The 26,141-nt window shown below is 44.0% G+C and overlaps 10 protein-coding genes and 1 non-coding gene across 11 annotated transcripts; 4 read left to right on the top strand and 7 right to left on the bottom strand.

Moving 5' to 3' along the window:
* Positions 1–3,228: 3,228 nt before the first annotated feature.
* On the bottom strand, positions 3,229–3,681 carry GGI43DRAFT_387044 (uncharacterized protein; the record flags this gene model as incomplete). The annotated part of the gene is made up of 1 exon (XM_083203874.1): positions 3,229–3,681. One exon carries the CDS (start codon positions 3,679–3,681, stop codon positions 3,229–3,231), a length of 453 nt encoding a protein of 150 aa, XP_083057337.1.
* A 1,552-nt stretch (positions 3,682–5,233) lies between these two features.
* On the bottom strand, positions 5,234–6,571 carry GGI43DRAFT_430272 (L-histidine N(alpha)-methyltransferase; the record flags this gene model as incomplete). Its single annotated transcript, XM_083209229.1, has 4 exons — positions 6,127–6,571; positions 6,007–6,061; positions 5,342–5,738; positions 5,234–5,274 (listed from the first exon to the last, which is right to left on the bottom strand). Exons 1-4 carry the CDS (start codon positions 6,477–6,479, stop codon positions 5,234–5,236), a joined length of 846 nt encoding a protein of 281 aa, XP_083057336.1. The 5' UTR covers positions 6,480–6,571.
* A 1,129-nt stretch (positions 6,572–7,700) lies between these two features.
* Positions 7,701–9,322, top strand: GGI43DRAFT_430270 (catalase; the record flags this gene model as incomplete). Its single annotated transcript, XM_083209228.1, has 3 exons — positions 7,701–7,956; positions 8,015–8,155; positions 8,192–9,322. Exons 1-3 carry the CDS (start codon positions 7,714–7,716, stop codon positions 9,320–9,322), a joined length of 1,515 nt encoding a protein of 504 aa, XP_083057335.1. The 5' UTR covers positions 7,701–7,713.
* Positions 9,323–10,980: 1,658 nt separating this feature from the next.
* On the top strand, positions 10,981–12,171 carry GGI43DRAFT_430265 (uncharacterized protein; the record flags this gene model as incomplete). Its single annotated transcript, XM_083209227.1, has 3 exons — positions 10,981–11,001; positions 11,110–11,530; positions 11,588–12,171. The coding sequence occupies 3 exons, from the start codon at positions 10,981–10,983 to the stop codon at positions 12,169–12,171; spliced, it is 1,026 nt and encodes a 341-aa protein (XP_083057334.1).
* Positions 12,172–12,626: 455 nt separating this feature from the next.
* Positions 12,627–14,225, bottom strand: GGI43DRAFT_425115 (Zn(II)2Cys6 transcription factor domain-containing protein; the record flags this gene model as incomplete). Its single annotated transcript, XM_083208468.1, has 5 exons — positions 12,627–12,936; positions 12,988–13,100; positions 13,148–13,276; positions 13,332–14,068; positions 14,138–14,225. 5 exons carry the CDS (start codon positions 14,223–14,225, stop codon positions 12,627–12,629), a joined length of 1,377 nt encoding a protein of 458 aa, XP_083057333.1.
* A 285-nt stretch (positions 14,226–14,510) lies between these two features.
* On the bottom strand, positions 14,511–16,800 carry GGI43DRAFT_197555 (cytochrome P450). The gene is made up of 2 exons (XM_083200033.1): positions 16,159–16,800; positions 14,511–16,091 (listed from the first exon to the last, which is right to left on the bottom strand). Exons 1-2 carry the CDS (start codon positions 16,677–16,679, stop codon positions 15,008–15,010), a joined length of 1,605 nt encoding a protein of 534 aa, XP_083057332.1. The 5' UTR covers positions 16,680–16,800; the 3' UTR covers positions 14,511–15,007.
* Positions 16,801–18,414: 1,614 nt separating this feature from the next.
* On the bottom strand, positions 18,415–20,140 carry GGI43DRAFT_414262 (uncharacterized protein). Its single transcript, XM_083207022.1, has one exon. The coding sequence runs from the start codon at positions 19,614–19,616 to the stop codon at positions 18,447–18,449; it is 1,170 nt and encodes a 389-aa protein (XP_083057331.1). The 5' UTR covers positions 19,617–20,140; the 3' UTR covers positions 18,415–18,446.
* A 690-nt stretch (positions 20,141–20,830) lies between these two features.
* Positions 20,831–22,141, bottom strand: GGI43DRAFT_387038 (uncharacterized protein; the record flags this gene model as incomplete). Its single annotated transcript, XM_083203872.1, has 2 exons — positions 20,831–21,739; positions 21,818–22,141. 2 exons carry the CDS (start codon positions 22,139–22,141, stop codon positions 20,831–20,833), a joined length of 1,233 nt encoding a protein of 410 aa, XP_083057330.1.
* Positions 22,142–22,834: 693 nt separating this feature from the next.
* On the top strand, positions 22,835–24,632 carry GGI43DRAFT_414259 (amidohydrolase family protein). The gene has a single exon (XM_083207021.1). The coding sequence runs from the start codon at positions 23,153–23,155 to the stop codon at positions 24,422–24,424; it is 1,272 nt and encodes a 423-aa protein (XP_083057329.1). The 5' UTR covers positions 22,835–23,152; the 3' UTR covers positions 24,425–24,632.
* Positions 24,633–24,958: 326 nt separating this feature from the next.
* On the bottom strand, positions 24,959–25,030 carry GGI43DRAFT_t184. Its single transcript has one exon. It is a non-coding gene; the product is annotated as a tRNA-Asp (tRNA).
* Positions 25,031–25,060: 30 nt separating this feature from the next.
* Positions 25,061–25,481, top strand: GGI43DRAFT_414258 (uncharacterized protein; the record flags this gene model as incomplete). Its single annotated transcript, XM_083207020.1, has 1 exon — positions 25,061–25,481. A coding segment is annotated over exon 1 (176 nt), but the record flags the coding sequence as incomplete, so codon positions are not given.
* Between the last annotated feature and the right edge of the window lie 660 nt (positions 25,482–26,141).

Raw genomic sequence — 26,141 nt, 5'->3', positions numbered from 1 at the left:
AGCTGCTGAGATTGCACATGATTCTTGCCGCAATGGATACCTCATGCATCAGTGCAAAGCTTAGCTTTGGGCTCTTTTGAAGAATCATTCAAAATTCAAACCTAGTTTTCGGGCTTCGGCACAGGCACAAACAAACGCCCACCTAGCGTAACTCCATCATGCCAATCATCAAATTGTTTCTACGAGTGGCGCCGGCTACCGATTCTGGCGGCACGCGACTAGAAGATTCAGGCAGCATGAAAGCTCCAGGCCGGTAGCACTATTCACTAGGCCATGACTGGGCGGCTAGCAAGATGTTGAAACAGCCTAGGATCTCGCATGGAAATGGCTCCCAAAGTCAGCTGTCAAACGCGTGCTCATCCACAACTTACAGATGATTTGATCCTGCGGGCGGCTCATCCTTTCATCGCCAACAATAGCTTCGAACAACATTCCAGAAGCGGTGTGTGCCTTCTATAAGTCTTCGGCGCTTACAAGTATGCCGGGCTACTGCATGACTTTTTTTCTCAGCCTCACTATAAGCTCGCCTCAGCTCGTCTTACGGTAGACTGATCAGCATACCAGCAAGACGTGCATGTAAGAGGAGACGAGATCCGCAATGTGCCATTTTGACAGCCCAAGTGTTAAATTTTTTGCTTCTGGTCTACTCATCGATCCGAGGCTAGTACTTCTATCAATATGGACGGGTCACACAATTGATACCCGAGCAAAAAAAAAAAAAAAAAAAAAAAAAAACTCCTTCCAAATGGAGAGTCTATGTTCTAAGCCACCTTTTTTTTGACTAGCAGCATCGTGCCAGCAGCCACGACCCCATCCTACTCCCCGCTTCTCTCCACCTATATCGATCACCATGCCCTGCATCTTGCTTTTTACAGTGTAGACTGGTCAGCCAACGCTATGATTTTTACACCAAAAACGAGGCGAAGCTCAGGCGGTAAGCTGAAGCTGTCTTCCAAAAATATGAAGCGTATTAAAGTTGCGGTCAATGATTTAAAGGTAAAGCGAAATGAAGAAGACAACCCAAGGCTTACTAACGACTTTCAAGACGCTGAGGCAATCGCCTTCACACAGTGCTTTCCAGCTACTGTAGAATGAAGCGAAAGTTGCCTTATAGGTGAGTACACATCACTACATGCGGAGGCTTTATGGCAGAATTGGTTAGCTTACACGGCATATAATAGCCGTGTCAGGATAGTTGTCCTTGTCCAGCTAATGGCACATAATAAGACTAAGCAAAATGATATTGAGGCTTGGACGATATTAGACTTCTTATTATACCACCCTTACAGTTTCCCTGCTACTTCCATGTTGGGCACAGATTCTGCATTAATTTTCGTAGTCCTCTCTAGGATGGCCTACGCCTCCACAGAAGATGGCATAGTTAATGATATCTCTCGTATTGCGCTTTGTACACAACGCACCACTGAAGAAGCATTTCTGTATCAAAAAAGAGACTAGCTTTTTGGTCATTTCTACATGGTGTGACCAGGGATATACTTTATATAATTTTCTTTCTCTGTATGTATTTATAAATACCCATGTAATTGTGGTATTCGCTCATACAACAATGCCACGACGCTTGAGCGCAAATAGCACAAAGAGCTGTCATCAATACTTGCTGATATTGATAATGATGTCATTTTTATAGGCGATGCGATCTGTATACGATGACATGGGTAGATAAATGGCCCGCCTTCACAGTAAGCTGGTGGCAGCTGTTCTGTGCTCCGCTACAACCAACATTTCCACTCCATACATTCTAACAGAAATATATACAACGTAACACCTTGGAGCCCAAGTGTAAAACAAGAAGATGTGTCAATCTCCATTTCGATGCTGTTTGTGTTTTGATACAAGTTTGTGAGACTCATTCTGTGTCGCTCAAATCGGTGATACTATTTTTGGAGTCACATAGGCTTCCAGATAGAAATATAAGCACTAGTCACATCTAATAGATCTGTTTTGACAGGTGCAACCAAGCTACTAGACCAAAGCATGCCGCTTTTCAATACATATTCATCTCAAAAACTTTGTGCCATGATTAACGCTTATTCAAATATCCTTTTATTCGCTACCATGCTGGTTCCAATCACCATCGCCAAAATAATGCAGTCTTCACACAAGACTGGTCAGCCACCACATCATCTTGGCTTCATGAGCATGCTAACATCGCGCGGTTTGTCGGTCCAGCATATGCTCTTGCTCACACTGCAAGTGTTTTTTCCTTCTTTTCGCTGTAATCAATGTTAGACAAAGCATCTTGATTGAAGCATGTCATCCCTTTACCTTTATATGCCAACGTATATTCGAAGAAGAAAATAGAAAATTTCACTTTGAGCTTTGGCATCGTCCAGAGGTTTTACGCGTTGAACTTTGCCTTGAAAGTTGCGACTGATACTGATATCCCGCATTTAATTTTCGATCTTTTTAGACGTGGAATCTAGCCTACCTATTTTAAGACAAAATATCGCAATTGGAGCCTTAATCTTGAGCCCCATTTTGTCACAATTTGCGGACGGCGGTGTGGAGAGAATGCATTGTGCACATCTTCTGAAAATGATACAGACAACTAGAAACAAAAAGCAAATGTAGCATATTTTCTCGCCAGAGAATTCAAGCAAACTGAGACTGTTGATCAAGTAATCCCCAAGGTGCTGTGTGGGTATGCTCAAAGCGTTAGAAATGGACTGTAGCAAGGGCATAACGTAAAGAACAGAAGAATGCTGATGTTTATATTACTGTTTGCATTTAAGATGCTTTATTCGACATGTAATAGTTATAGCTATCAAATTGACTAGTGATTTACGTAGGTATTTGGCATTATGTGTGAGCAAGCCATAAACATTAAAAATCTTCTCAGTAGCAACTACCCAAATCGCATCTTCTTAGGTGCGCATACATACCTATAAATAATTCGTCAGAGCACTTAGGTAACCTTTGTCACTCCATCAAATCAGTCTTCATGACGCTGCGATCTTGCCTCTACGAGAGCCGACAGCAAGCGACACTTGCTAATCGCAATATCGAGTACACGTATTATCCGCCAGAGGCAGGGGCGGCATTCTCATCCTGCTTAAATGCAAAAACGGGACAAGTATTCTTTAATATATTATTCATTGGCCTTTTGCCACTAGGAGCTTAGGTATACCGCAATCAAACGAAATTGTCTCAACCACCGTCATTCTCAAAGGCGAGCGATCCAGAGACATTCAAGGGTTAAAATTCAGACTAAGACGGTGGCCCCTCAGGCATCTTCAAGTGTGCTGTCCAAAAGGCCTTCACTTTTCCGTCCTCAAATAAAAGATAATGGCAGGCCTTGATCATGTCTGACTGCTCACGGGGACCCAAGTTCCAGTGCACAATACCCAAATTCTGTGTAACGGCAATATATCCTTCCTTGTCGTGCGTGATGTAGAAGCCAAGGAACTGATTCTGTTCTTTCTGAATAGTGGTATTTACATTGGCTCTTCCTTGGATGATGGAATGCTCGCCGGAATATTCCCGCGGCTGAAACCAAGTCACATCTTCATGGTAGAGCTGCTCCATAGCCTTGATACGAGCCTCATTATCGTACTCTCCGAACACTTTCTCAATATGGGTGTTCATCACTTTGCGCATTACATCGGGGTCTTCGCGTGGCGATGTAGGGAAAGATATCAAAGATTGTTGCTGGAACGACATTATAACTGAACTGCGTGTGTATACACTTTGAAATGAGAATATGGGCTGCTGGCTAATTTTGCTTCAATCAAAGTTGCACCTGAGGCTTTTATAATCTGGGGATCTAGGTATAAACCTTCCGGCTCATTCGAGGTGATTTATCAAACCTTAGTGCTGATGCAGAGTCCTCTATGCGTACAATGTCCAAGAACCACACCGTACAACTACTTTGATGATTGTCTTCGACACTTGGTGCTGTGACGATAATCTTGGAAAGAATGAATGAAAAGATAGCTTGCCATGATATGGTATAAAAGAAAAATTCATTAGCTCATAACATGTCCTTAAATCATCTATTCTTTGTTCAGATACTATTGATGCGATCTGATATATGCTGCGATGGTGCCTTCGTCCTCTTATTTTCGTGCCGTGTATAGTCAGCGCATATTGCTTAGCTCAACGAACCGTGGACGCTAGAGACGCGGCTTCATTATTCTATGTCAGTCCAAGTAATTTGATTTGAACCTTCTTTACTTCATGACAAATCATTTACAAAGCACCGATAAAATTGACAAAAAAAAAAGTTGGAAAACATTTACAAAGCAGTTTTTGTCATAGATGCTTACTTCTAACGATATCATCTTGAAATACTGCCTGGATGTATTATGCGTTGCGAGAGTGGCGAGGTGAAGACATGCCAAAGCAATTCTATGTTATTATATACACATACCATTGCCCATATCGTAAGTGACAATTCAAACTATTTAACTTGGATGTATTTCTAGTCAAAATAATGAAGTCGTCGCCGGTCCGTCTACTTCATATCTATGTTTTACCTAGAGTAGCTAAGTCGCCTATAATAGAATGAAAGCTACTTTATGATTCCAAAGCAATAGTAAGCTTTCTACAGCCCCACTCAGGCACATATAAAGCTAGGGAAAAAGCTATAAGTAATTATATAGGTCGTCCAAGACCGCAACTAGTCGTTTAAGACAATAAGGCTGTTTATTTTGTTTGTCTTTTAGCGGCCCCAACCCGCACCAATCTTATGTACTCGGTGCCCCTGACTCGTGGGCAGCACAACCTTGGGAGGATCAAGATCTCAGCCGCACTTTCGTCCCACATTCAGCAAACTGGAGTGGTCGGCGATCTACTGGGGCAAATCGGCACCATCGCTTTGAAGCGGCACTCAAAAAAGGGTTAGACACTATGCTTACGACCATTACGACGTCTTTGCTTGAATCTAGGTCTAGAGAGAATTCAGGGGAGCTTGGGATAAGAGTATCATGCAACCAAGCCCGAAGTTATAATATTAGCAGCATATGCTATAAAAAGTAATGTGTCGGTAATAGTGGTGCTTGCGAAAGAATACCTAGTGCGTTTAGTCACTTTTAACTGCTTGGGAAAAAAAAGATAAGAAAAAAAAATAGAAAAAGAAAATAGAAACTGGTCGACTCTTGGATGGCCGCATCTATACAGACTGTTTCATCGATGGAAAGTGAAACGTAGGCTGTGAAATTTCTCATTCTGCTACTATATTAAGAAGGCAACTCTAATATGAATTTATTATTTATTACAGCATGGACTTCGATGCCGGTGCTAGCTGGTAGAGCCCTGTAAAAACTAGTTGTCAGCAAAAGCGTTCGCATAACTTGCTCACTAGACTTTATGCGACTCTTACCATAGTTGAATTTGGAATACTCCCACACCATCATAATTTGGAGCGCTGTATCAGTGAGCCATTTTTCAAACTGGCTGCTGCTGAGTTTGCGACTGAGAATAAATCGTATATTTTCTCCCTTCGAAATTTGCAGTGGTTCATCTGCGATTATTACTTCCTGATCTTCCACAGATCTGATACTTGTGTGAAAAGCCTCTTCTTGGGGATCCCATGTGCCATCGAACGTCCATTTGGCCGCCTCGAAAACGCTGGCACCTAAAATACGATTGACGTTGTTGATGCCGTTGAGAGCGAATCTACGAGAGAGTCCATTAGACGGATCATATGCACGAGAAACGGTGGAGGCGACTTTATTCCCGTCAACTCCAATAAGAAATTGGATATTTACGTTGACGAGCTGTTGGTATAAGCAGTCGCGATAACGTTAGCAAGATCCTGGAACTCATTCACTGGCTCGTTTGCCAAGCTGCTCCCTAGCCACAATACTGTGACTCTCTTTCCGCAAAGAAATTGCTGGTTCGCCACCCAAGAAACGCCGTCCTGATAAGTCATACATAGAGGATGGCAGGTTACAAATGGAGAGTGGTCTAAGTATGAATTGAATGGAGGCTTTCGAGACTTTTTGCCGAGGAAGAAGCACAAAGATCAAGGGCAAAATATATCACAGGCATCTCCCGTCTAGCAAACTCGCCAAGAATAATGGACGTCTTTGATAGCGACCTAAGATTTAATAGCGTCAGGAGCAGAAAAACTATGCAATTAAAGCGACAACTCAAGGAACATACCCGCTTCCTAGTTCTAAAATAACCCCATTAGCTCCAATCGACTGCACTATCGCATCAACGTTATTGCGGATGACATCTGCTTCAATGCGAGTGAGATAATAATCAGGGGACTCTGTGATCTTCTCGTATAAATCAAGGCCGATAGAATCCCACAAGAGAAGGGATGGTAGAGATCGAGGTGTAGACCTCAGTCCTTGGCTGATGAGCTGCTGAATTCCACTATTATCGGAACCTTGAATCTCAGCCGACGTCTTTTCTTGCAATATGTCGTTGGATGAGGGCTTTACGGGCCTATCATGCTCCATTTGTCCAGAAAGATTTCGATTTTCACTTAATCCGCTATCTAATTCCATGATGTGCTATGGCAGATGGATTTTAACAGTGAAGGTGAGGCGATTGTCAGATAAAATGATGTACTCCAAGAAACTGGTAAGATGAAAAATGCTGGTGTAGCAATAAGTAAAGGAGCAGATGATAATCCGAGAAGTGCTTCTTCAATTCCATTACTATAATCCACGAAAATATTCTTGAGAGGGCTTACTAGAGATCAGCGATCTTTTTGGCATCAATATGAGTAAGTTTTGTCTTGGTTAGCCAGTAAGCCAATTTTACTGCTGTCTCTGGTAGACAGAGAGGACTAAAATACAGATATTTGGCGTCTCTGGCCCGTTTAATAAGCTTTATAGAGGGCAGAAATCACTGCAGATAGGAGCTCCATCAACTTCCATAATCAAATAGCAAGAAGTACCCATCCAATCATTATAAGCGTCATGAGAGTCTCTGATGGACAAATCTCTGCACAGGTAATCTAATTATTGTCTCAATACATAAAATATCCGCCAATGTCCATCTTAATTGTCTCGGCACCTTTTCTCGCAAGCTCATTGATCGAGGAAGCAGCGTGCAGCACGCCATTGCATGAGTAATGAAGCTAATTTTGCAGATGCCATGATTCTGACACAAACAGTACTGTGGGGGCTGCGGATTTCTCAGCACATCAAGAGACGTAAAACACAGCAGCCCAACACTTTGGAACCTTTGAAGCTATCTCCTAACCAAAGTACACGTAGTGCTTCGAACAGGGGTCTGCAGAGAGAAAAGGTTCGGGCGCCATAGCCCATAAAGCCCCTGACCCAAGGACCGCTGAATCCAGAAAAGTGTTTGTGTTCTGCCAAAGCTGGAAAGTGAGACAAATGTATGTCTCAGTGGTCAAAACCCAGCCACTGACCAAACTTCATGACATCTATCTAACGCGAGCGGGCCATCGCATCGGTGTATCTGGGCTTAATTGGCCATTAATATGCCCAGAATCGGTATTAGGGCGATGGGCCGTCCCGCCGCCACCGGCTCCGCAGTACCACCACCCAGCCCTTACAGATTTAATTAGTATGTGCTTGTTCTAGTATGGTAGACCCATGTCTCACATCGGCCAACTTACAGTTGGAGCTTCTAGTCACTCGTACAAAGTACATCTATTTCTATTAGCTATACTCTCTCCGTATCTACCGATTAAGTTAAAAGGGTATATCCACTCTGCAATTGAAGTTTTGGCTGTGATTGAACCACTAAGTTCACCTACATACAGCAATGGCTCATAACGATAAAGCGCCCAAAGGGGTCGCAAGTGACGATGAACAGCGGGAAAAGTCAAAATTTTATACGACATCAAATGGGTGCCCAGCAAAAAAGCCTGAATCTTCTCCCACAGCATCTAATATGCTACTTCTGAGAGACTTCCAGCTTATTGATCTCTTATCACATTTTAACCGAGAGAGAATACCGGAACGAGTTGTCCACGCCAAAGGAGCTGGCGCATTCGGAGAATTCGAGGTATAATTATATAACTAGCCATGTTGACTTACTTTCTTACTAACTTGGTGGTTTACAGGTTACACACGATATCTCAGATATATGTAGTATTGACATGCTGAATGGAATTGGGAAGAAGACGCAATGTCTTGATCGCTTTTCCACCACTGGCGGCGAGCGTGGTTCTGCTGATTCTGTTCGTGATGCTCGTGGATTTGCTGTCAAGTGTTACACAGATGAAGGTAACTAGGACTAGGTATGGAATGATGTGCCTTTCTTTTTCATTCGCGATCCCATCAAATTCCCAGGCATGGTCTACGCCCAAAAAAGAGATCCTCGCTCTAATCTGCGAGACCAAACGAGATTCTGGAACTGGGTTATTCAGAACCCAGAGTTACTTCATATGGTGATGTGGCTCTACAGCGACTACGGTACTTTCTCTTCGTATCGCCACATGAATGGATATATGGGGCATGCCCATAAATGGGTGATGCCAGATGGATCTTTTAAATATGTTCACATGTACTTGGAAGCCGACCTGGGCTATAAGAATCATTCTGACGAAGATATTCCGCACATGGTTGGCAACGACTCTGATCATGCTGCTCGAGACCTCTATGATGCTATTGAGCGCGGCGAATACCCAACGTATACAGCCAAAGTGCAGGTCATTGATCCAGCAGATGTCCGAAAATTTGGGTATAACATCCTAGATATGACAAAACACTGGGATATGGGAACATACCTAGCAGATTTAGGCACAGTTGGCGCCAGGGTATTCGGAAAACTCACGTTGAACCGAAACCCAGAAAATCATTTTGCTGAAATTGAGCAAACCGCATTCTCTCCATCTCATTTAGTTCCAGGAATCGAACCTTCAGAGGATCCTATGCTACAAGCTCGATTCTTTGCATATACAGATGCGCAGCATTATAGACTTGGAGTCAATTATCAGCAAATTCCAGTCAATCAACCCAAGAATGCATTTAATCCACTGCTTCGAGAAGGAGCGGCTTCGGTCCTAGGAAACTATGGCTCGCACCCTGGCTTCGTGACTCCCAAGGACACAATGCAGTTCCGCAACTTTGAAAGCTCATCTACACCTGAGCACAAAGAATGGCTGGCTAAAATTGCGTCAGAGTCAAACGAAAAGAAGGAGGAGCTAGATCTTAAGTTTGCGCGCACCTTTTGGACGCATTTAGATGACCCACAATACGAAGACTGGCAAGACAGGATGGTGAGTAGTCTTGGTCGCGATATTGCAAACATTGAAATGGAGACGAGAGGCCAGGTGTTTCAAGTCTTGAAGATGATTCATAACGAATTGGCGGTTAGGGTAGAAGGAGAAGTAGAAAAACGCCTTGCTCAAGCGAAATCGCACCTTTAGCGGAGTTCTCGTTGCGACTGTCTAACAATTTACTTAATTTGAGTTTAATAGTTAACCTGGAGAGTAGATCCATAATAGACCTGATTTGAATAGAAATAATATTGGTAGTTCGCATGAACACTTCACAACAACGGCAGATGAGTCGTACTAGTAGCTGCAACAATTTCTCTACTCTCTAATAAGATCGGTAGCCTAGTTAATCGGCATATTAAGGGCTATATATTATCACCGTGGTAGTTCACCACCAATCGGTAAGAATAGAGGTGGGAGCCGTGGTGGAAATGTTAAGATACTCACTCGGAAAGCGCAATTTTCTCCTAGTATATAGACATCATTTTTCAACATCCTTAAATATTTTATTTTCTAATAATCAAATTTTGAAATAGCCGTTGCCTCTATCCCTAATCAGTATTTCCTCAAGAACTGGAATGATCTTGCTGTCTTAATAAGTTTCAGGGATAACCAACCTAGACAGCGACCTGGGCTCCAGTTTTGCATATCAAGAAGCTCGAAGATGGATAAAAGAATGTGACACAGAATATTAATAGTTAATTAAGTATAATAATATCTAAGGACATGAGCGGAATTTCGACCCAAAGAAATCCCTCTGGTGCTAGCAGAATTATCAATCGTTGACTTACGGCCACTATTGTGCACCACTCTTCCTATATGCGCCGTTCCACATATACACCAAGACCGCTATGCTGTAACTTGAAATTAAAAATTCGAATTCATCATGAAAGGAAAAATAATGACTTTTTGATTATCCCCATTAGTTGTGGGTCGGTAACAAGGGGTCGGAGTTTTCAGCCATATCGCCATCGGCGTTAAGGTTAAAACAGATTTGCAAGGTTTAACAGCGACAACTCGCATAACAGCCGCCCTAAGAAACGTTGCGTATTTCGTATTGCGTATTTTGATACGCTATGATTTGATTGAGTTTGACATTTTCCCGATGCTATCTTCTAATGAAGGTGGGTAGGTGATAACTGACGTCTCGGTTAACATAACGAATCCTTAATGTCTCAGATTCCAATTGAACATCATTGGCTTCTTTACAGCAAGTAAGCAAAGATCGTTCATCTAAATGCATTATATATTTGGCTCTGTTACAGAGTCATGTGATTCTGCTATGAGAATTTGCCATATTCCAAATCGGCCACATTGGTTGGCTCTCCTTAATGGTCGGCTTACTTGGTCGGCCCCTTTGGTCGGCTTGGTTGGCTCTCCTTAATGGTCGGCTTACTTGGTCGGCCCCTTTGGTCGGCTTACTTGGTCGCTCGTATTAGTCGGCTTGGAAGTCGGCTTGGAAGTCGGCCTCCATGGCCGAATAGCGCAGTGAAACAAAATGATGAAATGAAACAAATAATTCATGCCGAAGTATTCGCAACAGGAAATCTCAGTCGCCCCATCGGAGAGTCGGCAATGTTTGCTTGGAACCCACCGGAGATAACTTCAACCATCCTTGCTGGGGCTCATAGTGCACTGTAGTGTTTACACTATAATATAATATTCAGGTTGTTAGCAACATTACTAAACAGTTACTAAGTCGCAGTATTGAGATAACTATAAAGAGTCTGCTCCGTCTACTCATAATCCAGAGAATATACATACCAGGGTTTTCGACAACAGCATTCGCTATATAATTTACAACAACCATGGCCAACGATCTCGTCCTTGTGAGTGTTTCTTCTTTCTATTCAATTTTTTCATTCATTAGAATATAAGTTGCTCTCATAGGCATTTGATATTCAAGAAAATCAGAACATTTACTCATCAAGTGACAGCTTACTGGAGCCACGGGCTTTATTGGCTTTCGAACTCTAGTCTTGCTCTTGGAAGCAGGTTACAAAGTCCGCGTCGCGGTTAGAAACGCTACAGGCCCGGAGAAGATCAAAGCGATTAAACCTATTGCCCAGTATGAATCTCAGATAGAGTACATCATTGTCACCGATATCACTGTATCGGGCGCCTATGATGATGCTGTCAAAGGAGTGAAATACGTTGTGCATGTGGCATCGCCTTTTGCCTCTCCTGATCTCCTCGAAAGCGAATTTGAATCTAGTTATATTCAACCAGCAATTAAAGGAAGTACTGGCATGTTGGATTCTGCAGCCAGTGTTGAAGGCATCAAAAGAGTTGTCATCACCGGGTCCTATCTTTCAATTGCTGGTTTTGCTGTCGCTGGCACAAATGCTATTGTTGATGGTACGTATTATGCCGTGCAAGGAGAACTTTTCTAATATGCCTGTTATAATTCTGCAGAGTCCCATCGTAGCACAGTCACTGTTGGGCCCTATCCCAGCTGGATTGCAGCATACGCAGCTTCAAAGGCATTGGCTTTTGAAGCTACTAAAGAGTGGATGGCCAAACATAAGCCGTCATTCGATCTAGTTACCATCGAGCCAGTTTTTGTGCTTGGTCGTGATGATACTGCCACAAGAGCGGAGGAGCTTTTCAGAGGTCCGAACGGAATGCTATTGGGCCCGTTAGTAGGCCACCCGCAACTGACTCCAACCGCGTGTTTGCCAGTCCATGTCAACGACGTGGCGTTGATGCATGTCCGATCTCTTGATCCGGCTATCCCTGGGAATGAAGATTACTTGTCCAACTCACACTCTCTTGAAAATGTGGAATGGGAACAAGCGTTTGATATTATCAAGAAGCATTATCCGAAGGAATGCGCCGAAGGCATCTTCAAGGTCGATACTACAGAGCGGCCGAAGACTCTTAAAGTTAGAGTTGACAGCTCCAAGGCTGAAAAGACATTTGGCATGACTTTCAAATCTTTTGAAGAACAAGTACTAAGCATTGCTGGACAGTATCTTGAGCTGATCAGTCGGAAGTAAACGATTTGTTCTCTTGAGCTAAGCCCGCGAATTTTATTGCTATGGCTAGGCAAAGAGACATTTTTACATCAAGCTGTGTTGTATATTAAACTCATATATATCACAATAGAATTGATTTTTCCAAGTACTCCAGGACATAAACATCCACTTATAAATAGCCTTAGCATACCTACTCAAAAATGTTTACGCACACATATACAGCTGCACCTAAATACTTCGTTCAAGAATATAAGTGATAGGCGGTTAATGCCTCTACAATTCTTATGTAGAAAATATATACAGAGGGGTGTCGTCCTGTGGTTTAAAGGATACAGAATTGTACATGTTTATTTTGAGTTAGCTCAAGCATGCGCAGCATCCAAAAGACACAGATATGCTACCAAAGTTGGGGAGATATTACGATATTACTTCCGTGTTTAAGTGAAAGGTGTATTTTTATTCTAGTTCCCCACGTGTTAAATTAACCCCGCCGCAATATTTAGCAATACCCCCATCTTGTCTGCCCCCGCGTCCCAGGTTTCCAATTTTCGGCGATAATATGCTTGATTTGACCGCCTCTTTGCTTCGACAAGCTCATCAAACGACATCATAGGATCGCTTGCGTCATACAATGTCTTTTCAGTTTCCCATTCTGTAATACTGCGAGCTTCCCAGAGTGTTTTATTGGAGACTACAGGCAGTAAACTCATTGGATATTCAGGCATGGAGCTGCCGCCTGATTGTACAGAAAGGATGCGGCTTATTAAAAACCACACGCATATGATTCTAAACCCTTAGGTTAGTATCGTGGTTGAAGAATTGCTCATGCTGACCTACCGTCGTCGAGTTTCGGCATATATCCATTCTTCCCAAGTTATATTTGGGATGCTTTCTCCTGGGTATGAAAAACAGCTACCTCCAAGGAGGTCGCGAGAACGGCTGCACAAAATCTATAGAAGTTAGTTTACGGCCTATAAGATTTCAAATCAATTCGTACTTTGAATGCTTGAAAGAAGTTCGGCGTCCAAGATAAAGTACCGGAATCTTGGTCAACAATTGCCATAATGAGAAAGAGTATAATGGATTGCAAAGCATTTTGAAGATTAAGTAGCGTAGCAGTTTCCACCTTTGCAATATTAGTCTAATTTCTAAAAGCTATAGAAAAGCATTTGAGAGTGTACTTCATCTTGCAGGCGCTTAACTTCAGTTCCAATCGTTCGCCAAAGGAATGGTCTAGTCTCAGCTGTCCGAGTGGCGAAAAGCTGCGCAATGCTCATGCAGTTTGCCAAGGTCTCTGGCAATGATGGCAAATGCCAGTGAGCGTGTATAAAGGGCGGGAAGGTCTGTCGGCGCAACATCATCTGTGGAAAGGCAGATATGGCCCGCGAAAGTAGACTAGCCGCAAATTTCGATGTGCTATACACTTGACATGTGTGCATCAATTCTATTGGAGTTCTAGATTGGACTCCATCATCTTCATCTGGATCAGAAGAATTAAAATTTGGGGCGGGTTGCCATTGATTAGTGTGGTTAAAAAACGGAGTTTTCTCAGAGTTCGAGTAGTTTGCATTCCATCCGTTGGTGGATCGCTGCGCATTCGATGAACTGGAAGATGTATTATACGCATCTGTCGTGTAGTCCGAAGATAATGTGTCCAGTGCAAAAGTTATGTTCTGCGACAAACCAGTTGTCAAATTTGACTTCTGCTGCTGTAACATGGGCTGATCTCCTGTTAACTCCGGTTGAATGGGCCCTTCATAAAGACACTCTACTCCTTGAGCATGGCATCGGCTGCATTGAGGCCGTGCGAGACTGCACCTAGTTTTTGAAGCATAACAACGGCGACATGATCTCGGCCGATTTTTGCGCTTTCCTTTGGTGCGGCGACAGTAAGAGACGTGACGGCTGAATGAATATTCTGAAACACAGTTTTAGCTGGTAGTTTAAGGCAGCGCAAGAAACACAGCATTATATTATTAGTACTTGCCTTTAGTAAAAGGTTTATGGCAGAGAGTGCAGATATCGAAAAAAGTAGCTGGTGTCTCGTTGATGGCACTTGTTGTAGGGCCCTCCATATTTGACATTTACTTTTACGGTACTGAAACTGGAAGGCTTTCTATGTACAATGAGGTAGGGGCTGATGGGGAGAAGCGCGTTCTTAAATCCGCTGTGTTGTGGGGATAAGCCATCAGCTGCTGACATATTACAAAGCAATCGCCTTATAGACAGCATTCGCCCGCCAGCCAGGCTTATCTTACGGAGCAGCTGTTCTAGTGTAACTCCTAGAAAGAGGCTATATACCTTATGTAATAGAAATAAATCTATAAAAGCAATAGCATACTTATGGCTAATCAAGGCATATAGAATCTATAGAAAAACGTCAAACTTCAACTTCGAATTCTATTCGTCCTAGCTTCGATTGAAAGCTATACTAGCTGACACAGCCTTTAATTCAGTGCAACAACTAACTGTATGAGGACGAGGCGAGATACTATGCGTCTCGGGCAAGTCTTCTTACCTTTTCATTTTCATAGACTAAACCTATAGCCTAAAAAAATGGAATTGCTATGATTTGACAGGTTAGCGAAATTTCTTAAGACACCGAAGACTTTTAATTGTTGAGTAGTCTCCCGAAGCTTTGCTTGAGCAACTTCAGTCTCATAACTAGCACAAAATCTCTAAGCCGAATATGGAAATAACGTCGAGAAAGTTTGAATCAATTAAAAGTACCCTGAACATCCTACATAGATTGAAAGATTGGTCAAATTGCGACTTTCTGTTTTCTTCTGTCCTGTACTATCCGTAATATGCGCACAATAGTGAACTGTTATGAATATTTCATGTGTTCATCCGTAGATTAGTGGTCGTAGTCAAATACAAGATGATCAGCGTCGCTCTTTTCCCACGGATGATCTATCTCGGCAGAACGGATGAGTTCCTCATGCTTCTGGCTCCTCGCAGCGATAACGAATGGGAAACTCGCCGGGTGAGAAACTAACCCCGGCATATATTCTAATTTAGGTTCTATAAATTCTCCCTTTTCGTCGGCTGCCCTGGTGATGTTGAAGGTGGCTAACAATCGCGTAACGGTTATAAAGAGGTTATCATTGGAAATGTATCGTCCAGGACATATTCTGCGACCCCAGCCAAATGCTTCATCTGGATTAGGCTCATTGCGAGGCTCTAGGAACCTCTCTGGAGAGAAAGAAGATGGATCTGGATATGTTTGCGGATCATGGTGAAACCACCATGACGAGAGGAGCAAGATTGACCCTTTTGGAATCCGATAACCGCCATAGGTAATTTCTTCGTCGGCGGCATGAGGTGTGCTGATTGGTACAACAGAAAACCACCTTATAAGTTCTTTGGCGACAGCTGAGACGTATGGCAGCCGCTCTTTATCTTCGAACTGAGGAAGCCGGTTTGGAGTTGTGCCAATTACGTTATCGATTTCCTCCTGTGCCCTCTTCTGGACCTCTGGAAACAATACCATGGCTAATGCAAAGGCGCTCAGAGCTGACGAAGTTGTATCTGCACCTCCGCCGTACATGATCCCTGCTGCCCACTTAATAGCCTCTTCCTGATCGTGGTGCAGCTTTCCATCATTCGATATGTCACTACTGTATCGTTCAATAAGATCTGACACGAATGAAGAACGATAGGTGCCGTTTGCCATTTGCTGTTCAACGAATGTATAGGGAATATTAGCTGTGTCAAGGTTAGTCTTTTTCATATTCTGGGCTGTATTTTTGAACGCTGTTCCTGGAAATCCACTAGGTAGATACTGAAGAGCAGGAATGATATCGACCAGATGTCCCATGGGGGTCATAGCTGTTGAAAAATTCTCCATCATCTTCTCGATCAACTCCACCAAAGGATCAGTTGCATGTGAATTGATCGAATAGCCATATACAATTTTTAGGATAATGGCGCCCGCCTCACTATCAAATTGGTTATACGCTTAGCTAAATTATTCTCTCATTCGAAATGATCAATGATTAAACTTACGTTTTAAAATGCTTAATAAGATTCTCAGGGTCATCCAGGATGTGCTGCAAAAGATGGCGCGACTCTACGTCTTGGATTTCATTGAACCGCGCGGCAAGCATTTTCGTACCTGCCTGCTGGTGCATGAGTTTTCGATGTAGCCGAAAGGTTGCATCGTAAGATCTGCCAGCTGTGTAATTCTCGAAGCCACACAGCTCGTATGCGAAGACTGTCTTTGGTCGACTGGAAGTCTTGAGAGACATCTTGTTCATAACCTCATATGCAGCCTGCCTATCGTGAAATATGACCATTGTCTGACCAAGCACTGTTACAGAGCTTAGAGGGCCGTAGAGGTCTTTGAATTTGAGCCAATGTTGAAAGTCGGGAGTCCCAGCGGGCGGAAATTCCAAGAGATTACCAATAATTGGCAGAGCCTTTGGGCCCGGAGGAAGACCTAGCAAGGCATCCTTCTTTCGGAAGAATTGGTGATATAAAATATATCCGATCAAAGCAATAATGCTAATAATAATTGTACCAAACATGGTGATGATAGTGATGGCGGTGATGATGTCGAGAGAGATTACGTGGACGATGAAATAGAAAGCTATATATTCTCTGACTGATAACACAATTTAAAACATATCAAATAGAAGGAGACCCCCGCAATCTCAGACATCATGACGTGGTCTTTGTGCTGTCGTGGTGCTGTCGTGGAATGTTAATGTTACGACCAGTTGTAGCTACAAAGCCTCTTCAGAATACGCTACTTTCAGGATTATCTCGTCCAACAGAAACATAATGGGCTCCATGACTAACTAGATCGATATTATTTGATTGCCATAAGGTCATCCATGATTTTGTTTTCAGGATAGGTACTTATCTATACTTCTATCATAATGTCGGTGAACAAGACTGAGACAATGGATGCGTCTTTTGTTTCACGATTAGGTTGCATAAATCGCGCTGTCCAACCCCGTATGGCTCCCTTGGATGGGGACTATACGGAGTGTGAGTGATACAAGTTGTAAGACCGAAAATCTTCTACATATTTGCATAGACAGTCGAATTGTTATGACTTCAGAGTAATATCTGAATATTGCTGCCCAAAAGGTTTCAGTGGCTTAAATTGGACATCGCGTAATTTATCCTCGAGCTAGGCTTTCTAAAGATACGTTTATCGAGCAATCCTACTCTACAGAATGGCATATAGGTATAACGCTAATCGGCAGATATGCACGTCTAGTGAAACACATGAGTGTATATACGTAGTAATAAAAAGAGAATATACAGTGCGTTACGCTCCATCTACAACGTTGCCCTTTTCACCTCCACCTTTTTACCGTGGTGATTGCCATTGGCAGTTGTAGATCACCAGCAGTATTCAGCTTGCTCTCTCGCTTTCACACACTATTTCTTTTATCTGTTGGTATTTTCCTCCATAAGTAAAAAAGGTTTTTTTTTTTCGCGAATCATGCCATCGAGAAACATCGACAAAATGAGCCTTTTATACTTATAATTAGGCATATCTGTCATGTGTAAGCTCGATGTCAACCCACAAGAGGTGACAGGCGAAGTACTTGCGTTCTAATAGTACTGAATGTCTCGGCTATTCCCGCAGCTCAGGATTCCTTGCCGCTTTTGCTCATCAGTGTATCACTTTAACATTTATAGCTGTCCGACATCGCATTATTGCATGTGTAACGCCTCGGTCAACGTAATCTGATGATGTATCTCGTAAGATAAATCATACATACTAGATCGGATTCGCTCCCAGTCAAAGAGGGAATATGGGTGCCAGTAGCCTTAGAGCACCGATCGGTTCTTCCGGTATTAGCGTGCTTGGTACATGCAAAATACATGTATCTACGAAATAGGAATACAAAACATGTTAAATTGCAGGCAAAAAAGAAAAAAAGAAAAAGAAAAAAATTAATAGATATATAAACAAGAAAGAGGACCAGAAATTCGGTACAGGCTGTCGGGCGATCTCTTATGATAAATATTTTCATCGCTGTCTGATCATACTTGCTTAAACAGATATGCAATTCTTATTCTCCCACAGACGGATGAAGAGCGATGCTTTCGTTGAAACTGTGTGCTAAGTGATTTAACAGAAGTCTTCTATCAGAATGTTAATATTGCGTAAAAGTCGCAATGGAATTGAAAAGCATATAGGAAAATATAGAATGGAAAGAAGATCACTATCATAATATGGTAATACCAATCAGTCAAATTAGGTTTACAATCGTCACCTTTGACGTTAAACCGTTTTATGTACAATATTCTATTACAATCAATAACCCTTTTGTTTATATGCTATTAATTTTCATCAGGCCATTTCGAGATGATGACGTTTCCGTGCTACTTTCAGCTGTATCTTTTGATGTTTCGCTTGTTGAATCGCCCGATGATTTCCCTTCGCATAATTTCTTAAATCGTATCTCGGTATCGTGAACCTTCTCTCGATGGACAGTAATAGCAGTCGTCATCATAACTACATTTCCATTCTCTACCTCTGATGGCGTCGGCTGTGGTGAATTCTTGCTGCATCCACCTCTAGCATACGCGTGATATGAACCGCCGCAAATAGACTTGTTGCTGTTGAAATTCTCCAGGATATCAGAAGCATTGCTGTTAGTACGGCTACCAGACGATCCACTGGACGATTCACCATGCCAATGGCCGCGTGGGTCCCTTCCTCCTGCCGTCAGCTCAATGAGTCGATTGAGGACAGTGAATTCGAGCTTCAATTTGACGCTGTACGCGAATGGCTTATACAATATCTGGAAGTTGTAAAGATTTGAGAATTCGAGAGCGAGAATTGTGGTATCGAGAATGATGACGAGGATATTGACGAGGATAAGGTTCTTCAACACGCGACGTATCGACCGTTCTTTTCCAAGGGCGTTCCCTGACCGCAGCAGCTTCACTGTCTCGTAAATGTATATGCTAGAGAGCATAGTCTCCTGCAGGAAAAAGACTATGATTTCAATCCTTTCTGTAACCTCATATGGCTCATAAAATATTTCCGGATTACTCGAGAATGATCCATAAACCAACGGGATAACCATGCCGTGACAAACAACGCCATTGAAGATGATGATCCATCGGATTATCTTCAGTCGTCTTTTGTTTTTCAACACCAAGTGTAGGCGAGACCAAAGCACAAATGATTGACCTGTCACCATAAATACCCATCCAATCAAGCTGAGAGTGCATGAGAAGTATCCCAGCGAGGTGGGCCCCCAAAATTTGATGCAAAACCCTGTACAGGATAAAGCAATGCCCAGTGTCGCAATTAAGAAGGACCAAAAGTACAACCCAGCATATCTCTTAAACGTGCTCCAGATTATACATAGTAGTTCGATGACGTTGTACAGCGCCAACGATATGAAAACGATGAAGATGGTCAAATCGGTCTGGCTGATTCCTTGGTCACCAGCACCAAAGGAAGAGCGAGTTCGTATTGGAAACGTCATAATAAAACAGCAAGCTGAACGCTGCTCGAGCTAAACATGAGTGACTTCATGGAGAGATGCTGGTTATCATGGCTTTGTCGCTATTACTATCCGTCATGAATTTTGATGGATTGTAATTATCCGGAATATCGGGGATGATGGCAGTTGACTAACCAAAATATGGTTCCTGGCTGCTTGCTCATTATATCTAAACTTACCCTCGTTACTGAAGCCTAAACCCGTGTATTGGTACCAGTGTGCAACCATCCTTAGCCGGAACTCTATTCCCACACTGGGTCGCCAGGGCTGAAGCTGAAGAGTTGCAAGTTTCAGTTACACTTGCGCACGCAGTAGTGCTGCCGGATTGGTAAGTCGACAATACGCCGCAGGTAATTAGCCTCGTAACCGACTGGATGGTAGCGAACAGTCTGAAGTTGGCGGCAGCTGGCTACGAGGCGCCGTTCTGTGTAGGTCTGGAACAAGCCACCAATGGCTGAGTCGACCACAGTCACTTCTTGTCTTGGAGGGACGTTACATAATTGGCCTCTCTCCTCGCTGAAGGATTATCCGAAGCTCATGGTGTAGTGTGGCTGAAGCTAAACGGCCATCAGTAAGCATAGAGTTGATTCTAACTCGCCAGACCCGTTTCTTGGAGCTTTTGGCCTGCGAAACAAGACAAGCCACTCAAACCAGCCACTGGTAGGGCTACCAGCCTCTAAGCTGGAATTACGAACTGATGAGTCGGCAATTGATCAGCCTGAGGCTGCTCTTGAATCAAATAAGAGCCTTTTACCCTAGCGGATAAGATCTTACCGCCCGCGTCCAACCGATCACTTACCGAAAACACAGTTCCCCGGATCGACAACCCGAGCCGTTTCGGCCAATAGTCGCTAATCACAACGATTTAAAGCTTCGCTTAATTATCTTTACACACCAGTTCAAGGACTTACGGGGAGCCATGTTTATTCAGTAGTTTTATCTACATCCGACTATGTTCTTCACAACTTGATCAAGAAATTCTTCTATGTGCATTTTTTTTCCAGCAGACTACATGTATTTCGCCGACTGTGGCATTGCCAGTAAAAAGACCATCCATCACTAGTTACGCCACTGGTGGAGCAATGCGCGGAGAATTTCGCTGCTGTTGGAGAAATTGCCTAGCTGGGAAGCTTTTCGAGCCAGCAGCCATCGGCTAATCAGTTTCCTCAGCAAAGCTCTTTCAGCTCATTTATATTTCATGACAAGTGGCTCAGCCCCAATATTCCTGCTTGGCGGCGGACAGCCAAATCTTGCTTTACAACCAACGCCTGTCCGACTCCTCGCTCATGTCCGATGAATTCCAAAGTCTCTTGTATCCATTGGACTTGAAGATCCGGCAGTCCTGGGACTTGTGCGGCTAGATATAGGCTTCTTGTGATGAAGAGGGCCTTGGCACACCGTGTATCTCCGTCTACGATAACTTCTCCGCTGCTGTTGATTTGTCCAAGCATATAAGGGACGGTGCTGCAAATGGTGTTAGCAACAGCAACAAGGCTCGACTGAACATCCATGAGGTCCAAGTCGGATATTGACGCCACTGAGCCAAGCGCAGTGATGGCTGCTATGCTTTTCAGGACAGACAGCTGCGCGATATAGTAAGATGTCCAGATGCCAGACACGCTCATATTGGGGAAGACAACAAGGCACGCTGGGAGGTAACCCGAACTGTAATCCTGAAATTGGGGATTAGATATGACGGCAGGTCGCCACTCCGCAGGCAATCTATCCTCCCACTCTCGTAGAGCTCGCTGCAATCTCTGCAAAGAATTTAGACAGGCCACCATGGGCTCCACGTTCATGGGGTTTCGGAGACATGCAGACACCTGTGCACCACTGGATGCTACCCAAGGCAGCAGGCGTTCCCGGAGGGCACTGGACGGCGTCTCCAGCGTCGAAGTATCGACGAGGAGATTTGTTTCAGTTGCAGTGGCAATTTCATTAGGGTGAAGCACAATGCGTTGCATAACTACGCCGGCGCGAACAGTTCGGTTGAGCCACTTCTCACTGTCATTTGGCTTCGCTTTTGAGAGTCGTGTCTTGAGAAATTCGAGTTGACCATGCCGGTGGGGGCTTCTAGATGTCAAGCCATCTTCACCCATAATAAGCTTCATTAAAGGGGAGTCAGTGTGTCAGCATCTATTTATATCTTCGAGCTAGCAAAAGCGGAATATCGGCATACATACATCATACTTCCAGAGAATATCCACGGTGGCAAGGATGGCTGCAGATGGAGACTCTTTCTCTTGTTGTAGAGAAGAACTCAGGCTTTTCAGGGCCAATCCGTACGCAGTCCTAGCCCTGCTGATATACTCATTGCCCATATGCTTCGCTTTAGCTAGGCTAGCCATCGATATGGCCTCCACTGATCTATTGAGATACGATGAGTCCGGATTCATGCCAAATAGGCGAGGCAGCAACTCCATGAAGCCTGGAAACGGCCCATCGGAGGCCACGACGAAATTGTGGAAAAAGTGGACTATGGCGGCCTCTAGCCAGTCGGTAGACATAGGATGGAGAGCAATAGGTGATGCGGAACGAGATGAGGTGTCCAACATCCCAGGCGTCTCAGTTCCACTTTCGTAGCGAAATACAGCTGCTTGATGATCACGATAGCCGGGACAGACTCTGCGCCCTCGTTGGCAGCGTAAACAATGGGGCTTGCTTTCATCGCACTAAGGCCAATGAGTGTAAATTGTGCGATCCGGCAGTGGTGATGATGGTGGTGATGGGGGGTTGCTTTTGACGTACCTTGACCTTCATTCTAATGCAAGCCAGACACCCTTTACTTTTTAACCGACCATCCCGGGGTCCAACCTTGGTAATTGCGCTCATGATATTGCTTATAAGTTGTTGGAGTTATGAAGCTTTCAGAAACATGTATACGGAGCATAGAGTAAGCCATGGAAGCCGAGCTCCCTGCCTGCCGCCCTTTTATAGGAGTCAAGAGACTCGAAAACTGTCCACTACATTATCAAGTAATAGTCATCTTATGACTGGCCCTTGTTCCTCATTCACAAGGGCTCACTCTGATCGCTTCAACCAAACTATGTCTTTTCAGTCTTGGCATGATACTTTCATGGAGGAGCTGAATGTTAAGCACTACACGTGATCGCAGGTTTCTTCCCAATCAGGTCTAGGGAGGATTTGCGACCCCTGTCCGCCGTTTTAGATTTGCTGTAATAATTCATGCTATACTAGCATGTGAATCCAATATGCGACTCCATCTGATCATACAGACTTTCAACAAAGCCAATCGTTCATCTTGATCAGCTTACTGTCAAATTTTCAGGGACGTTCTATGAGATGGATGGCTTTTTCTCTGGCTTCTGCGCCTCATCTCTTGCGTGTCAGACCGGCTGAGTCGCTGGTTGTAACCAAGACGAGAATATCATGGAGGCCTATGAGTTCTTGATCTCGTAGATTTCCCTATATAAGAGACCTTGAGTTTCGATATCACAACTGCATCTTCAATTCAAAACTATAAGTTTAAACTTGCCAAAGGAACTCCATTGCTCAACATGGCGCCTCGACTTCTCTACGGGATTGCTCTCTTTCAATACTTCATCTCCACTATTCTGTCTTGCCAGCTCCATGGTGATATTGGCAGCCGAGAAATCATAAACTACGATGCTGATATCACTCACAATATCGCTGCCCGGTCTCTCAGCCAGCATAATCGCACTGCTGGCCGGATGGCAATAACCAACGTCCGTGTCTTTGATGGATTGGTCGTCGGTCCCCTAAGCACTGTCATCATCACGTCCAGCGGCCGTATAGGCACTGCATGTCGCCCAAACGCCGCTTGTCCGCCACTGGAAAACGTCTTTGATGCCGGTGGCATGACTCTGATCCCGGGGCTGATGGACTCGCATGCCCACCCCTCCAATATATCGAACCTTGTCTCAATGGCCAGCAACGGTGTCACCACAGCAGCTCAAGCCAACTGCCCAAGTGTGGAGCTCTGTGCTTCGTTGCGAGGCCACGCAGGCCTCACGCAGTTGATCTCAGCGTCCTTTCAGGCCACAGCTCCAGGTAGCACTAACTCGCTGCTGGTGCCAGCCAACGAATCATTTCTACTCGTCCACAACGCCAGCGAGGCGCCAGCGTGGGTAGCACGTCAAGTAGCACAGGGTGCTGACTTCATCAAACTCATTGGCAGCGCTCCCGGCGTTGGACTCACGCAAGATGAGCAGACTGCACTGGTGAAGGCCGCACATGAGTCACGCAAGCAGGTGATCCTTCACACCGGCAGCTACGTCGCGTATGAGCAGGGCTTGGTGGCAGGCGTCGACCAGATTCATCACTCGCCGCTTGATATCCCCATCGACGACCGTCTTCTAGAGATGTTCCAGCGCGGCGCCACCAAAGCCGTCTGTCCCACGCTGACCATGATGCGTGCCATCATCCAGCAGTCGCATCCAGCCAACTCGTCATTTGCGCCCGCCAACGCGACTGTTGCAAAGCTTCACGCGGCTGGCGTGCCGATTATGGTGGGAACAGATTCAAATGCACTTGCCGCTGGGCCTGGCCGCGTTAACTTTGGGACCAGCGTGCACGATGAGCTGGAGAACTTGGTGGCTGCCGGTTTGACGCCATTGGAGGCGCTGCGAGCGGCCACAGTCGTCCCGGCGAGGCTCTATGATCTACATGACCGAGGCATGATTGTAGAGGGAGCGAGAGCTGACCTTGTTCTCATTGATGGAGATCCAACAGTCAACATTTCTACTACGCGAAACATTGTGAGGGTTTGGATTGGCGGTGTTCAGATTAATGCAGATAACTGGAAATAGGTAGCTTGGGAGTTGGTTCTAGGGTAATAGTTGAGATGGATAGTTGATTGCAGAGTTGATTTATTTACATGGGTAAGTAAATAGTTGTGTGTGATGGACAAACATATCATAGCATAGACAATTCTTTTAACTTCTTTATGAAAGATTACTACTATGAACGTTTCCTACCCGGGAACGTGGAGAGATGGTGCGTATCTTTTTAGACATAAACACGTATTCTTAATAATAGATACTTTATATACATATATATATATATATATATACACTCGTCAATTGATTCTATGATGAATTGATAATAAATACTCTACACATGAGTTATTCCAAATGTTAGTTAGTTATAGCAGAATATTACAAAGCGGCGGCATAACTGAATGCTTCGATACGACTTCAAAAAAGAGATAGCACACAGGCTACACGCAGCGAGTTAAAGACAATAATAGGCAACTTCACATTATTACAAAAAAAAATCTTAGAATAGAATCGTCCATTCAAAAAGCTGCAAAAAAAGAATAGCCTCTTAGAGGCCTGGCGGATCTCTCCCGCCGGGAATTGAACCCGGGTCTCAAGCGTGACAAGCTTGCATACTGACCACTATACTACGGAAGATGTACCAGGCGTTGTAGCGCCTGTTGTAGCGGATCACGTAAGCCCAGTGAATTAATATTGCATATAAGTTGAACCATCGCGGATCGCCCCTTCTTCGGCCACCCGAATACGGGAAACCTTCACCATCGCCGCCTTTATGTTATCGCAATTTCTTTTTAAATAATGGTTTCTTATGAAGAAGAGCATATTATTTTAGCTCTTAAAGATGTAGAAAGTGGCCTCTCGCAAAGGAAAGCTGCCGAACGCCGGGGAATTCCACGATCAACACTCCGTCACCGCCCTGCCGGCGGCCAGAACGCAAAAGAAGCAAATGAATGGAGGCAACGGCTTTCCAATGAGTAAGAAAAACACCTCGTTGATTGGATTTTTATCCAAGAAGCCCTGGGCCTTGCACCTACACATCAACAAATCAGAGAATTCACAGAGAGAGTCCTCAAAGCCGGCGGTGATAATCAGCAACTTGGAAAGGGGTGGATAGAAGGCTTTTTACATAAAAATCCTGAAGTTAAAACCAAGAGAGGCAAGTCTATTAATACTAAGCGTGCAAATGGAGCTACAATTAACAGCCTTAAGGATTGTTTTCAGTTTTTTCTTCTTCCTCTAATAGCAGAGAGACCCCACCCGAACACCAATACAATACGGAGGAGACCGGTGTCCTAGAAGGCCATGGAAGCAGCAGCATAAAAATGATGCTTTAAGGCCAAAGAAGGAACAAAAAGTCGATGAAAATACGAATAGCTATTTCAAGAGAGAATAGAAATAAGGGAACGGCTTAAAGAGCAACTGCAACCAAAAGAAACATCAAAAATCTATTGCTGCAGTCGATTTTCAAGACCTCTGTTATGAGTGGCAGCTAGAATAAAGAAACCAATAAAAAAACACTTAAAAGGCACCAAAGAGGCACTATGGTGATGCTATTATGTTTCTCTCTCTCTCTCTTCTTAATTCGTATTTTTCCGGATTCGGGTGGGCGAAGAAAGGGGTGTGCGAATCACGGGCGGTCCGACTTGCGGCTTTCGCCAACGGAGGTATGGGCGACACTCTTAAGCTTACATTTACAACAAGGTCGCCTAAATATTATGACACAAGTCACGTAAGTGTAATGTGGTTA

Source organism: Trichoderma evansii (assembly GCF_050947405.1).
Source record: "Trichoderma evansii strain SZMC 28006 chromosome Unknown GGI43scaffold_22, whole genome shotgun sequence".
Lineage (NCBI taxonomy): Eukaryota > Fungi > Ascomycota > Sordariomycetes > Hypocreales > Hypocreaceae > Trichoderma > Trichoderma evansii.
The sequence above is the reverse complement of the archived record's forward strand: the minus strand, read 5'-3'. Positions and strand labels throughout refer to the sequence as shown.

What these genes read in the sequence shown, in the direction of transcription:
- GGI43DRAFT_414262 (XM_083207022.1), bottom strand. Translation starts at nt 19,616, where the DNA reads ATGACGTTTCCAATACGAACTCGCTCTTCCTTTGGTGCTGGTGACCAA.
- GGI43DRAFT_414259 (XM_083207021.1), top strand. Translation starts at nt 23,153, where the DNA reads ATGGCGCCTCGACTTCTCTACGGGATTGCTCTCTTTCAATACTTCATC.
- GGI43DRAFT_197555 (XM_083200033.1), bottom strand. Translation starts at nt 16,679, where the DNA reads ATGTTTGGTACAATTATTATTAGCATTATTGCTTTGATCGGATATATT. An exon ending in CTTATTAAGCATTTTAAAAC is followed by an intron (nt 16,092 to 16,158) that starts GTAAGTTTAATC and finishes CCAATTTGATAG; the next exon opens with TGAGGCGGGCGCCATTATCC.